Raw genomic sequence first — 13,381 nt, 5'->3', positions numbered from 1 at the left:
ACTATCCCATGACTGTATATCACTTTTTTCTTTTAAGATTGTGAAGGGCTCACATACTGTCCATTTTTGCTTTTGACCTTCATAAACATAATTGTTTTTACACAAACACATGGACACAGCACTGTAACTCTAAACTCAATTGTGTATTTCAGATGTATCACATCCCACAACCTCATCATCTGCAGAGAAAAATCGCCACTTAATCACACCAAAATGATGGACTTAAAGGCAGCATACTGATTGGATTTAATGTATTCTGCTATTAACTGTTGTTAGAACACTGTCATTTTTGCTACAATTTCACGTCATTAAAAAAGTACCTAATTGACACATTGTTGTTGATGTTGTTGTTCATTTTATGTAAAACCCTAATAGACACTATTTAGCACTTAAAAGGGTTCTGCTATTGTTACAAGCCAAAGAACCCTTTTCTGGTACTGTTTAGAACCATTTTTCTTAAGAGTGTACGACTATTTATGTATATATGTATGTCCTAAATATACATTAAAGTAATAATAATAAAAACCACAAATAATAAAAAAAATAAAAAATTAAATAAATAAATATATATATTTTTTATTTTATTTTAATTTTTTTTTATTCTCTCTCAAACTCATTCTTTATTATGAGTACTATTATATAATACTATCTATCAGACAGACAGACAGATAGATATTATCTGGTAGTGTAAATATCTATCTATCAGACAGACAGATAGACAATTATTTGAATTACTATTTATTTTTCTATTTTCCATTTTCATTTTTTTTTTTTAGTTAAACGTTTTAGTAATTGTGCAGTTGTTTTTGTTTTATTTTTTCTATTAGTTTTACTTTAGTTTAGTACTTCAAACCTTGGTAACTAGCTAAAATAAAACAAGTTTATCATTTAACATTTTATTTCAGTTGTATGCACACACACCATATATTTATTTATGTTTATGACCACAAATTAACATTAAAAATAATATAATATAGTAATATTTATGTTACAACTATCTGTTTTTATCATGCCTAAGCAAATTCAGATTTGTCTACCAAACTAAGTTATGCATTAGCCTTTAATTCAAAATGTTTTAATATTGTGACAAACATAAACTCAGTCAAGTGTGTCCAAAATTGTATCTGGTAGTGTAAATACTTACTAAATGTCAGGATATACCTGTATGTTAAGTCTGAGCTCTCATGAGAGAGAAATTCCTAACATCACTATGACATTCCACGAAAGGATCCTAATGAAAGTTTGTCTAAGCCACAAACTGATTGAGCTTTAATGTCTTGGACTTGAGTGCACTGATTAATCACACTATTTCCCTAACTTCCTGTGATTTAGACTGAGAATGAAGAGGATGCTTCCTGTCAGGAGCACAGCCAGGAATTTCTCTTTCTTAACTGCCATTTATTTATTTATTTATTTAGTCATTTAGCAGACGCTTTTATCCAAAGCGACTTACAAATGAGGACAATAAAAGCAGTCAAAACTAACAAAAGAGCAACAATATATAAGTGCATATATATATATATACACATATATAATATATATACACATACATATACACACATACATACATATATTATACACACACACACATATACACACACAAAGAAAAACAAGTAGATAGAATAGAAAAAATAGAAAGCTAGTGTTTGTTAGTTTTTTGTTGTTATTTTTTAACAAAAATTAATGGATAATTTCAGCTTTACAAAGTCTCTGCAAGTCACCTTTGGGAGTTATCCGACATCATCAACAGCAAAAATCACTCCAGTCAACGATGTGAGGCCAACTAACCCCTGCTCATAAATAACAACACGTGTGATTGGCTGCCTACAGGCATGATGTCACTGGGTCACTCCAGCTGTGTGCCCCACATTTGAGCAAGTCACTAGCAAGCAGAACATCTAAAAGGGGTTTAGAAACAATTTGAAACGTCTGAGGCGATCGCGACACAAAGAACAATGAAAGCTGAATTTCAACACCCATGAGTTAAATACAAGTTTGACCCATTTATCAATAAATCTCTTTAAAAAAAAAAAAAAGAAAAAAGGAAAAGAAATTAGTTGGCCTACTTAAATGGATAGTTCACCCAAATGGATAGTTCAGTTTTTCTGAAGAAAGACAGACATGTATTGTGATATTTATAGCAAAAATATTAAATGGCATGGATGAATATTTACTGAGTAATCCACTATTTTGTAGAGGGGGGTCAAAATGGCAATTTTCACCTGAGATTCAAAGCCAAATTACAAGGGGGTAAAACTGACTTCAGAAAGGTGGCAGCATCACAATGTTATTTTTACACAGAGACTAGTAGGTCTGTTAGTAAAATCTGTTCACTTTAGCAATCTTTGTTGCATTATGTGCCAATGGTGACCATTCAAAAATGGGAAAACAGCACTTTAAGTTTTTTCTCCAAAGTTTGCATGCCTGTAACTCAAGAAGTATTAAAGATATCCTAATGCCCTTTTAGATATTGGGTCTTAACAAACTTTCCTTTTGGCATCTTCATTTTTTAAGGCCCTGTATGGTTCGGTTCCAGAGATATTGTAATTTCAATATGGCTCCAAGAGTAAATTATTAATTTGTACATATTTTCAGTGGTCAAAAACCAAAAAACATTGGACCAGTGTTATTTTACAATCACTGATATACTATTATAATTTGTATCAATATTTTGAAATAGTTTTTATTTTTAGTTAATTTTAAATAAAAAAATATATAATTTATAATACATTTTATATCATTAATTATATAGTTTTTATTTTTTTAATTTGTCAATTTTTTTAAATGTCTACATATTTTTAATTTTTATTTCAGTTTTAGTTTTACTTTATTTTAAATTACTTTCAATTTATAAATAAATTGACTTCATTCTTTATTTTACTTTTACTTCAAGTTAAACTAAACAAAAATCAGAAATAAAAGCTGAAATAAAACAAGTTTAAATTTTTTCAGTTAGCGTTTACTTTTATTTCAAGCAACAAAAAAGTATTTCCATGCTTTTAGTTTTAGTTAACAAAAATAACCCTGCATTGGACCCCATTTACTTTCTTTGTATGGCCAAAAACAAAACGGACACATTTTTCAAAATACCTATTTAGAATTTTTTTTAAAAGGCAGTTCTGAGTGAACGCTCGCTTTAAACAAAACTAAGTTTACCACTTTGCACTTTACCTTTCTGCAGGTGGATGATGTCTGGAAAGTTGGACAGCAGGCCCTGGTACAGCGACAGTTTATCCAGCATGTGAAACAGGTCGTGTTTGGGCTGCTCAGCGAACATCTCCCCGATGTTCTCGTAGGTGCGGCCTGTGTGCGAGATGGCGTTGCTCAGAGCATCCGAGCTGTATGGAGGGTCCAGCAGGAACGACTGGCTGATGGACTGGAAGGCGTTTCCCAGCCTCTGGAACTCCTTCCGGAAGCCTCCGAGGTGTTTGCGAACCAATTCAGATGCGACGTGCGTCAGCTGCATCACGCTGTCGTCCATTTTTTTGGCGAACACCTTGAAGGAGTCAATGCGCTCCTCCACGTCTTGAAGGTCCTGGTGCTCGTTGGGAATCTGGAAGGTGAGCATGAAATGAGCCCCGACCATCTCTTCCTTTTCCGCTCGCCTCTTCCCGAGCTTCCACTGTTTGTCGTCTCCGCACATGAGAAAGTGTTCGAAACCCTCGTACTGAGACAAAACAGGGTGGCTGGTCATGTGGTCCATCCATAAAATAAGCCTCCTCTTCCTTTTCTCAATAAAGTCTTCCTCGAATCGTCCCGTGGCTTGTTTCTCGGGAAGGTGCGGCACGGAAATTACCGTGAATTTGTGTAGTAGTCTGTTGTAGAGCCAGTCAAAGTGCTTGTAGCGGCGATACACCGGCTTGCCAGTGTGACTGGGGGTGACACGATACGAAATGTACGTCTTAATGCCTTTGAACTTCGTCTGTTTGGTGGGGTCTTCAATGGAACAGGTGAAGGGCTGAGGGTTCTCCTTCCACTGAGGCCCCCGGGGGCCCATTTCGATAGAGTAAGACTCGGCGATCTTGGCCATCATTGGAACGTCGCCAAGTATGAAGGCCTCCACACCTGAGCGCACAAAGTTGGAGAATCGGTTCAAGTTCCTGCCCACCATGCTGCCCTTTCTATTGCTGGACATGCTGTCCTGGCGCTCCATATGCGGCTTGGGCCGGAAGTGGACGTTGGGGTTGGAATACGGACTTTGGGAATGTCCATTGGCACCAACACCCCTCCGAGTATCTTCATCCTCGACCACCGTCGAGGTTTCATCCCAGTCGTCCCAGTCATCATCATCGTCGCTCGGCAGGGTCGTGGAAGGCGTATGGATGAACGATATATCCTTACCAGGAGAGCTTCCAGGTGAGCTGAGGGAATGATCCGTCAGGTTGGACCCGGATCTGTTCCGGATGATGTGAACATACGAGGCGGGGAACAGGCCTCGCTCTCCTCGGCTGTTCTCTCCTTGTAGCCAGCCGTCTACAGAGTTCTCGTCGAAAATCACCAGCTCCTCATTCTCCTGAATGCTGATCGCCTCCTTGTTCTCACTTTGGAAAGTGTAGAGGGCTTTGGCTCTCGAGGACATTTTTGTAACTTTGCAAGCCAGATGCGCAAAAGTGGGCCACAATAAAAGTTCCTTACCTCATATCAGACTGCACAGATCAAATCTAACAAAAACAGGGCTATTTGATAACTTAAAAGTTTGGTTATATAGTACAGCAGTACTTGTTAATATATTCATAGTACTTTAACAAAACTAGCCGTTTTGAGGCTGTTGGTAAATAATATTCTATACGATAAATATCTTCAAGTCTTTTTAAAGTTACTGACCATGAAGAAGACAACAGGAATCTTTTTTTTCCCTGGGAAACAATCTCCAATATGCTACATTTGTAAATAAAGCATTACATGTTGGAACTCCCTGCCAGGTTGTTATTCTCCAACTTCCCTTAATTTATGCCGTTTCATTATTCCACAAAACCAGAATCTTCAGCCGCAAAAAAAATAAAATAAACCGATAAATCCACAAATCCCGTCCAGCAGAACCGTGACACCGGCGAACACATTCAGTGTCCCATAATAACTATATAATAGTTTTAGGCATCTTGCATGCTGTCAAAATATTAAAAAACAAACACAAACATCTGTTTTGCAAGTCCGGCTGAACTAAATTCCAAATGAAAACATTATCCCAACATTTCGTCCCAGACAGAGATGGCAAATAAACGCATCTTTTGCATTCCGCCAACAAAAGGACAAAAAGTACATCTAAAGCATCTTTATAATCCACAGATCCAGTTCAGATCGCTGTGTGTTCATAATATCCCCTTCGAGGTGTGATTCAACAGGCCCGTGAGGAGTTTTTCATAAACTATTTCTTTACTTTGAGCACAAACGCAGTAACTCTTTCCATGACGCGACGATTGAACGATGAGAGTAGCGCAGTTTAGCGCGAGCTTTACGCCGCTCGGCGGTCAACTAAACAACTGTAGCATCTGACTGACAGAGTTAAACAGTGTTGTCAGTTTCTAATAAACGCGAAACGCATCCAAATTACTACAATAACTCAACTAGATAGTGTACAATGACTTATTGCCACTGAATGACAAACACTGCACTGTTCTGCCATTCAGACACATTAAAATCTCTGGCAAATCTTGTACACAAGAACGTATAAACCATTGAAATTAATATTTTAAATAATTATTAGTTTGAAATCCGACACAGGAGACTTTTTAAAAGGATTTTCAAAATAATTCTTATATAGTAATCAATCACAGCTGTGATTGGTCCATCCTGATCAGCGCTGAGAAAACTAACAGATACCACGTGATGTCGTCGTTGGTTTCAGTCTGAATAGATAATAACAGAATTTAACAGCAGTTAAAGTACACGGTAAAGAGTTAAAATATGACAAATATTATTTAGACTAATTATAGGCAACACCTGGACCGCTGGTCTCACTAAATATTTCATTTCCTCTTTTTTGTAATGCTTCTATTTTGCTTTAGAACTGAGGTTTTGCAAGGAGACGAACTAATGTAGCATATTTTTTTTACAGTATGTACATTTTTAACAGAATTTTAATTTGTGATTCGTCGCAGTAAATCCAACGAGCTTTAACCACCGTAAAATGATTTTGAGATGAATTCTTCGCCAATCGGTGAAACTCAGCGATTAATTTTGGTCGGCCGCGACGCGGCGTGATGACGTCAGCGCGCCATTGCGTTTCAACGCGTGTTTCTCTGCAGAAGTAGGTGTTTGTGGTTTTCGCTGTCCTGCTTTTCCATTTCCGTTTGTGTTAGGCCTACTCTTTTAAATCATGAGTAAAGGATTTTAAGAGCAACTCTGATGGGATTGTGATCACGTGTTTGCTGTCTCTCTCTGCCTTCAGTCTGTTTATCTGTACGTGGTGTTTGTTTCGTGTTTGTGTATATGAGATTTAAATGAGTTCTGTTTGCTTTTGAAATATCTTAGTGGTCTATATGCACTTAAATACACTTATCATGGCATATAAATGATTTAAACTCCTGTATGTTGTCACAGGTCCATCATGGAGGCTCTGACCCAGGCTCTCTCATCCAGCTTTGCTGTATCCAGAGAACCAAACAGCACTTCTGCTCCCCATCCACGCCTGGCCCAGTACAAGAGCAAATACAGCGTTCTGGAGCAGAGTGAACGGCGCAGGAGGTTCCTGGAGCTGCAGAAAGAGTGAGTTTACCTTACACAACCACACAGAACACAAGAGCAGCTGTTATCAGCCACCTTCAACACCCTCAATTTTGATGCAGTGACACTGATAGAATACATTATGTTGGCAGGAAGAGGCTAAACTACGTGAATCATGCCCGACAGCTGGCTGATGGAGACTGGACCGGAGCTGACAGCGAGGATGAAGAGAAGAAGAGTCAGCGGCAGCTGGAGAACAGCGCTGATGAAGAAGGGATGGAGATCGAGCAGAAGAAAAAGCTACCGAAGCATTATGCCAACCAGGTGCTTAAAGACATATAGACAGATATAGTTGTTTAAAAAAGGATTTTTAAAGTTACAGTAGCTAAAAAATGCCTTTTAACAAATTCTAAGTGCTTCGTATTTTTGGCTATTGCTACAAATATACCCCAGCGACTTAAGACTGGTTTTGTGGTCCAAGGTCACATATATGACTTATATAAGAATTTGATAATAAAATCCACCGCTTTTACACTTAAATCAGGGCTGAAAAACACATTGACAGAGGTAGTCATTTATATTTATATATATATATAATATATATAATATATATATATATATAAAAAAAAAATGTGTATGCTGTTTAGATGTGGATTAAATTTAACTCAAAAATCTACTAGCGACCATTAAAGGGATAGTATTAAAGGTACAGTATTAAAATCAGCAGGGGTATTGCTAAGGGTTAAAGAAAATGGGTGGAAAATGCTTAAAGCAGAAATATGACCATTTTTGTTTTAAGATACTATTAATAACTTGTATGAGTATAAATTACTTATTATTTTATAATAAAAATACTACAAAAGTGATGCATTATAATGCTGTCTGTGAACATAATTAAAAGTATTTTAAAAGAAAAGTTGTACATTTTATGTTTCTGTTATATTTCTGTTCTCCAGCTGATGCTGTCAGAGTGGTTGGTGGACGTCCCTGCAGATCTGAGCTCTGATTGGCTGATGGTGGTTTGTCCAGTTGGAAAGCGTTCCCTCGTTGTTGCCTCCAAGGTTTGGATCTTTTTCCATCCATCATGAACATCTTGAGATCAGACATGCACTAATGTTCAAAAGTTTGGGTTTAGGAATTTTGTTTTTAAATAATTAATACTTTCATTCCGAAAGGATGCATTAAATTGATCACAGTAAAATCATTTATAATGTTAAAAGATTCAATTTCAAATAAATGCTGTTCTCGTGAACTTTCATTTCATCATACTTTCCTGAATGAAACGTTTCACAGTTTTCCGTAAATATATTGATTAGCACAACCATTTTCAACACTGATAATCATCAGAAATGTTTCTTGAACCGCAAATCTGCATATTAGAATGATTTCTGAGGGATCATGTGAAACTGAAGACGGGAGTAATGATGCTAAAAATTCAGCTTTGCGTCACAGGAATAAATTACATTTTAAAATACAAAATTATTTCAACTGTAAAAACATATTACATTTTTACTGTATTTTTGATCAAATAAATTTAGCCTTTGTGAGCATGAGACACTTCTTTCAAAAACATTTAAACATCTTAACAACCCCAAACCTTATATGTATATGATGCATCATTTTCTGTTTAATTTTCATGTTTATTATTTTATCCTCAGGGATCCACGTCATCTTACACCAAAAGTGGCTACTGTGTCAATCGATTCCCTTCTCTTATTCCCGGCGGCAACAGACACAACTCTGCATTGGGGAAAGGTCTGCACCTCTGCACCTGTCCTAAAGATTCATCACACTAGAGTGTGCTAGAGTACTACAGTTCTGAACCATACCGGAAAATAAAGTGACAAATATGTTTTATATAGATTACACCATCCTGGACTGCATCTACAGTGACGTGGACAGAACATACTACATCCTGGATGTCATGTGCTGGAGGGGACATCCTGTGTATGACTGCTCAGTGAGTGATCACTTCCTCTAATGACATTTATATAAACTTTAAAGACATTCTACACTTTTGGACCATTTTATATAATTAATTTCTCTGAAATATACTTATGTTTGTTGCACCAAAACAATCATAAATATAGTGTTAGATGTATCATGATTGCTGTTCAATTGGGGTCAATTTTTTGTTGTTGTTTTTTTTGAAGAAAATTAATACTTTTTTCAGCAAGGAGACATTCAATTGGTTTAAAGTGACAGTAAAAACATATGTAATTTGACAAAAGATTGCTATTTCAAATAAATGTTGTTCTTTGGACTTTCTTTTTATCAAAGAATCCTGAAAAAAGTATCCGTTTCCACAACTGTTTTTCGACATTAATAATAAGAAATGTTTATTGAGCAGCAAACCAGCATGTTAGAATTATTTTTTGAAGGATCACTGAAGAAATATATCAAAAATAACTTTTGAATGGTATTGTATGTAAATGTATGTTCTGGCTTACCACTTTGCATGTGGAATTAATTTTCATAAATGCTTCAGTATTAAAATTCTAGGTTGTTTGCACATAATTCCTTTCTTACAATGAAAAGCACAAACTGATGTATTTTTACAGACAGAGTTCCGGTTCTACTGGCTGCAGTCTAAAGTGGAAGAGGTTGAAGGTCTTTCTGAAATTTCCCAGATTAATCCTGTAAGTGAGCAAAATAGCTGCATCTGTTAACAAAGCTGAACTTTGAGCTGAAGTACTTGGTTCATGGTCCGTTCTCTCTCTCTCTTTCTCTGCAGTTCCGGTTTGTGGGTCTGAACAGCATCAGCTGTTCAACAGAGTCCATCCAGATGGCTCTTGCACATGAGTACAACTTTACAGTAAGAACGTCTGTTATTTGACATGCTAAGTCTATAAAGCTGGATACGAGGGGGCTTTTACTAGCAGAATTATGTAACTTACTAGAAAAGTACACTGTTTTAAAATATTTCTGCTTCAAACTGTATTTAATGATTATAGTGCTGTCAAATGATTAATCGCATCCAAAATAAGTTTTTGTTTACATAATATTTGTGTTATTCTTTATATTTTTCTCTAATATTATGATATTTATTTTTCGTCTATTATTATACATTTATTTTCCTATATACATATATATACAGACACACACACACACACATATATATATGTGTATGTATACATTTTGTGTAACATTTAGTGCTGTCAAACAATTAATTGCAATTAATCACATCCAAAATAAAAGTTTGTTTACATAATATGTGTGTGCTGTCTAAATTTATTATGTATAAATACACACACAGTATATATTTTGAAAATATATACATGTATTTACATGTATATATTTATATTAATTTAACTTATATTTTCTATAAATATATTTAATATATAAACATATTTTTCTTAAATATACACATGCATGTGTGTGTATTTATCTATACATAACAAATATACACAGTGCACACACATTACGTAAACAAAAACTTCTTTTGGATGCGATTAATTGCGATTAATCGTTTGACAGCACTACATAATTATGGTATTACTTTTTTTCCTATTTAAAGCTGCAGAAACTTTATATTTTAGACTTTTAGGGACTTTTTTAATTTACACACATGCTCCTAAATACGTTTTATAGTTTGCACATCTATTTTTGGTTGCAAATGCGAGTGAGACTCGCACTGTGTTTTTCTCTTCTAGGTGGACGGGCTTCTTTTCTACCACAAGGAGACCCACTACACCCCTGGCAGCACGCCGTTGGTCGGCTGGCTCAGACCCTATATGGTGGTAGATATCTTGGGCATCGAGGTGCCACAGTGTCCCCTCACCAGCAAGCCTGATTATGCCAGCCATCAGCTTCAGCAGATCCTGGAGCACAAGAAAACCTCTACAGAAGTTCGTCCGGCCGACCAAAATGGCCGATATGAACTGGAACACCTGTCCACACCAGAGACACAGCTGGAGAAGTCTCACAGCGCTCAGAAAGAGAGCATGGATGTCTGAGGACTTCTGCATGAACTGTTTTAGAGAGCACTTTTCTCAAGTCTCTGCATGACCACGAAGATTATCACATTTCAGGAGAACACTGATGTTAATGAGTTTTTAATTGCTATATTTGAAATTGCAATTCAGTTCTAGGTAACTCCGGTGGAACTATTTCTGCAACCATAATCGCAAAAATGAAACTATTCTGCTTTTTTGCAGATATTATTTTAGGAAACATATAGGTTTAAATGATAGTAGACCCTCATGCTCTGCTGTATTCACATACTCTGTTTAGTCACGCCTCTTCATTGGATTTTATATATAGCTTTTTAATTCGATCTTTTCTGTAGAAGATGAGATCATTAAGATTCAGCTGGTGAAGAAGCCTATGGATAGTTTTTTTAAATTTGTGTTATGACTTCAATAAAGTTTTACTGTCTGTTTTGTTTATCACTTTGTTTAAAATATTTTTGAATGTCTGAAATTTTCTTGCTTATAAACCCACATTGACGAAAGTTTGGGGTTAGTACATTTTATTATTATTATTAATTTATTTTAAGAAATTAAAGATTTAAAAAAATATATTTTATTTTTTTCATTTAATTTTTAATCTTTTATTTAGCAAGGATACATTAAATTGATCAAAAGTGACTGTCACAAATGTTTAAATGTCTTTTTAAACTTTCCATTCATCAAAGAATCATAAAAAAAAGTATCGGTTTCCACAAAATATTAAGCAACACAACTGTTTTTGACTTTGATAAGAAATGCTTGTTGAGCAGCAAATCAGAATGATTTCTGAAGAATCGTGTGACACTGAAGACTAGAGTATTGATGCTGAAAATTCAGCTTTATATCACAGGAATAAATTACATTATAAAGTATATTCAAATAAAAACAGTTCTTTTAAATTATAATTTCACAATATTACTGTTTTTATTGTGTTTTTGATCGAATAAATGAAGTCACAGTGAGCATAAGACTTCTTTCAAAAACTTTAAAAAATCATTCCAACCACAAACGTCTGAACAGTATCGTATTATATATATTATACAATTATTAGAAAATAATATAATTAGTTATATAAGTTATAATATAGTTAATAGATAAAATATTGTTTGATCTATACAAACAGACATGTATAAAACAATAACAAGGGTTTTTAACTACTAAATAATGTCTCAGCAACATTGTAACAGCACAGAGTTTTTAGCTTTGCCAAGGAAAGGCTGGCATCATCAAAATCTCTTCTGGTTGAATGTCAAACACCTCAAACACAGATGTGCAGGCGGTTATAGTGAGGCTGCTTTCGTTGATTTGAACCCACTAGGTCACTTAGTTCAGCAGAAAACCATAATCGGGTAATCGGAGAGTTTGGTTATTAGTCACTCAGTAGCTGCTTTCCAGGAACTCGCAGCACCTGTCAGCCCAGATCAGACTTCCCGGATCACTCATGACCGACATTGAGTAAGACCTGTCAATCAATAAAGTACGTCAACAGCCTAGGCCTACTCAAAACATAAATTGTGCCAAAAATGCTCTCTAGTTTTTGAGACGTGCATGATTTGCAGCTTCTCAAATCCAGTTTTGCCTGACTTCGAGATGTTTTTGTGTGTATAGTTTAGTTTGGGGCTCACTGTGAGTGTGAATTTCCTCTCTGAAAGTGAAAGCACTTGTGTGCATTTTTCCAGCATGATGTCATGCATGCTCTCCTGTCAGTCATTCTAGCCCGTGGAAAGCCGCCCACAGGAAGCTCTTTGTTGTTTTATCGGCTCAGCTTCTTGGCAGATTTTCTTGCGTCAGGTTTAAACAGTAAAAAATTTACACCCTTGCACCCAGAATGATATCTGTACAGAATGGAAACTTTCAGTTAAAAATACTGACATCAAATATTGCTGTGATCTATATTTAGCTGTAGTTTAAGAACAAAATTGACCTCAAAAATAAGCTAAATGTTTTATATTTTGCAGGTCCCCAATATATCTATGTATATATACACATTTTACTAAACAACAATGTAGTTAAATATTTTATTCTAAATATATATCTTATTTTGAACTGTTGTTCTATAAGTACAAAAATAGAATGGGGGGTTTATGTAAATCTAAATATATTTTAAAATCTTTAAACTATTTGATAGAGAAAAAGGACAACAAAAAAAGAGCGCCAACCAAGCGTCCCACAGGTGGGACGGTGACAGTTAAGGGGTTTTAACTTAGAAAACGTACTTTTAGTTAGTTATGAAAACATTAGAATATGTCATCATTTACATAACTAAATAAATGTGTGTGTGTGTGTGTTGTTTATGCTACATTACATTGTACATACAAGGATAGTAAAACCTGAAATTTTTGACATTGTGGAGGGGGAAAAATCATTAAAGATAGTAAATGATGTTTACCTGAAAGTGTAACAATGCAAACAGGTTTTCTGTAAGGGGTAGGTTTAGGGTTAGTTGAAAATCTAAAAATGCAGAAAGTTTCCTGTGAGGGGTAGGTTTAGGGGTAGGGTTGGTGTAGGGCAATAGAATATAGGGTCTGTACAGTAGAAAAATCATTACGCCTATGGAGAGTCCCCACAAAGTAGCAAACCAGACGTGTGTGTGTGTGTGTGTGCGCGTTTTTGTGACAAATGAGGACATAAATTTGTATAATGACAAAGGTATGACATCGGTATTACAAGGAGAAGGTGACTTTTCAGGACATTACCCCATGTCCCCACTTTTCAAAACGGTTATAAATCGCACAGAATGGAGTGTATTGAAAATCTGAAATAGCACA

The 13,381-nt window shown here is 35.5% G+C and overlaps 2 protein-coding genes across 7 annotated transcripts in view; one reads left to right on the top strand and one right to left on the bottom strand.

Moving 5' to 3' along the window:
• LOC107673279 (sorting nexin-33-like) overlaps positions 1–5,411 on the bottom strand; it is a 14,647-nt gene extending 9,236 nt beyond the window's left edge. Inside the window, exon 1 of the mRNA XM_016466806.1 lies at positions 3,172–5,411. Coding sequence (XP_016322292.1) covers positions 3,172–4,579 — 1,408 coding nt within the window. The 5' untranslated portion in view covers positions 4,580–5,411. The remainder of the gene's footprint in view (positions 1–3,171) is intronic.
• LOC107673280 (snurportin-1-like) lies at positions 3,484–11,054 on the top strand. Of its 6 annotated transcripts, none has more exons than XM_016466807.1 (10): positions 6,275–6,327; positions 6,366–6,440; positions 6,541–6,705; positions 6,816–6,987; positions 7,620–7,724; positions 8,322–8,418; positions 8,526–8,623; positions 9,225–9,302; positions 9,398–9,478; positions 10,317–11,054. In XM_016466807.1, the coding sequence occupies exons 1-10, from the start codon at positions 6,317–6,319 to the stop codon at positions 10,617–10,619; spliced, it is 1,185 nt and encodes a 394-aa protein (XP_016322293.1). In that variant the 5' UTR covers positions 6,275–6,316; the 3' UTR covers positions 10,620–11,054. The 6 variants fall into 6 exon arrangements, with proteins under 6 accessions (XP_016322298.1, XP_016322294.1, XP_016322295.1 ...); XM_016466811.1 differs by having other exon boundaries at positions 6,290–6,327; positions 6,366–6,399; XM_016466812.1 differs by lacking the exons at positions 6,275–6,327; positions 6,366–6,440 and adding an exon at positions 3,484–3,560.
• Positions 11,055–13,381: the final 2,327 nt, after the last annotated feature.

The sequence above is a fragment of the Sinocyclocheilus anshuiensis genome, unplaced genomic scaffold (genome assembly GCF_001515605.1).
Source record: "Sinocyclocheilus anshuiensis isolate Anshui unplaced genomic scaffold, SAMN03320099.WGS_v1.1 scaffold68, whole genome shotgun sequence".
Lineage (NCBI taxonomy): Eukaryota > Metazoa > Chordata > Actinopteri > Cypriniformes > Cyprinidae > Sinocyclocheilus > Sinocyclocheilus anshuiensis.
Note: the sequence above shows the minus strand (reverse complement) of the source record. Positions and strands in the feature narration are given on the sequence as shown.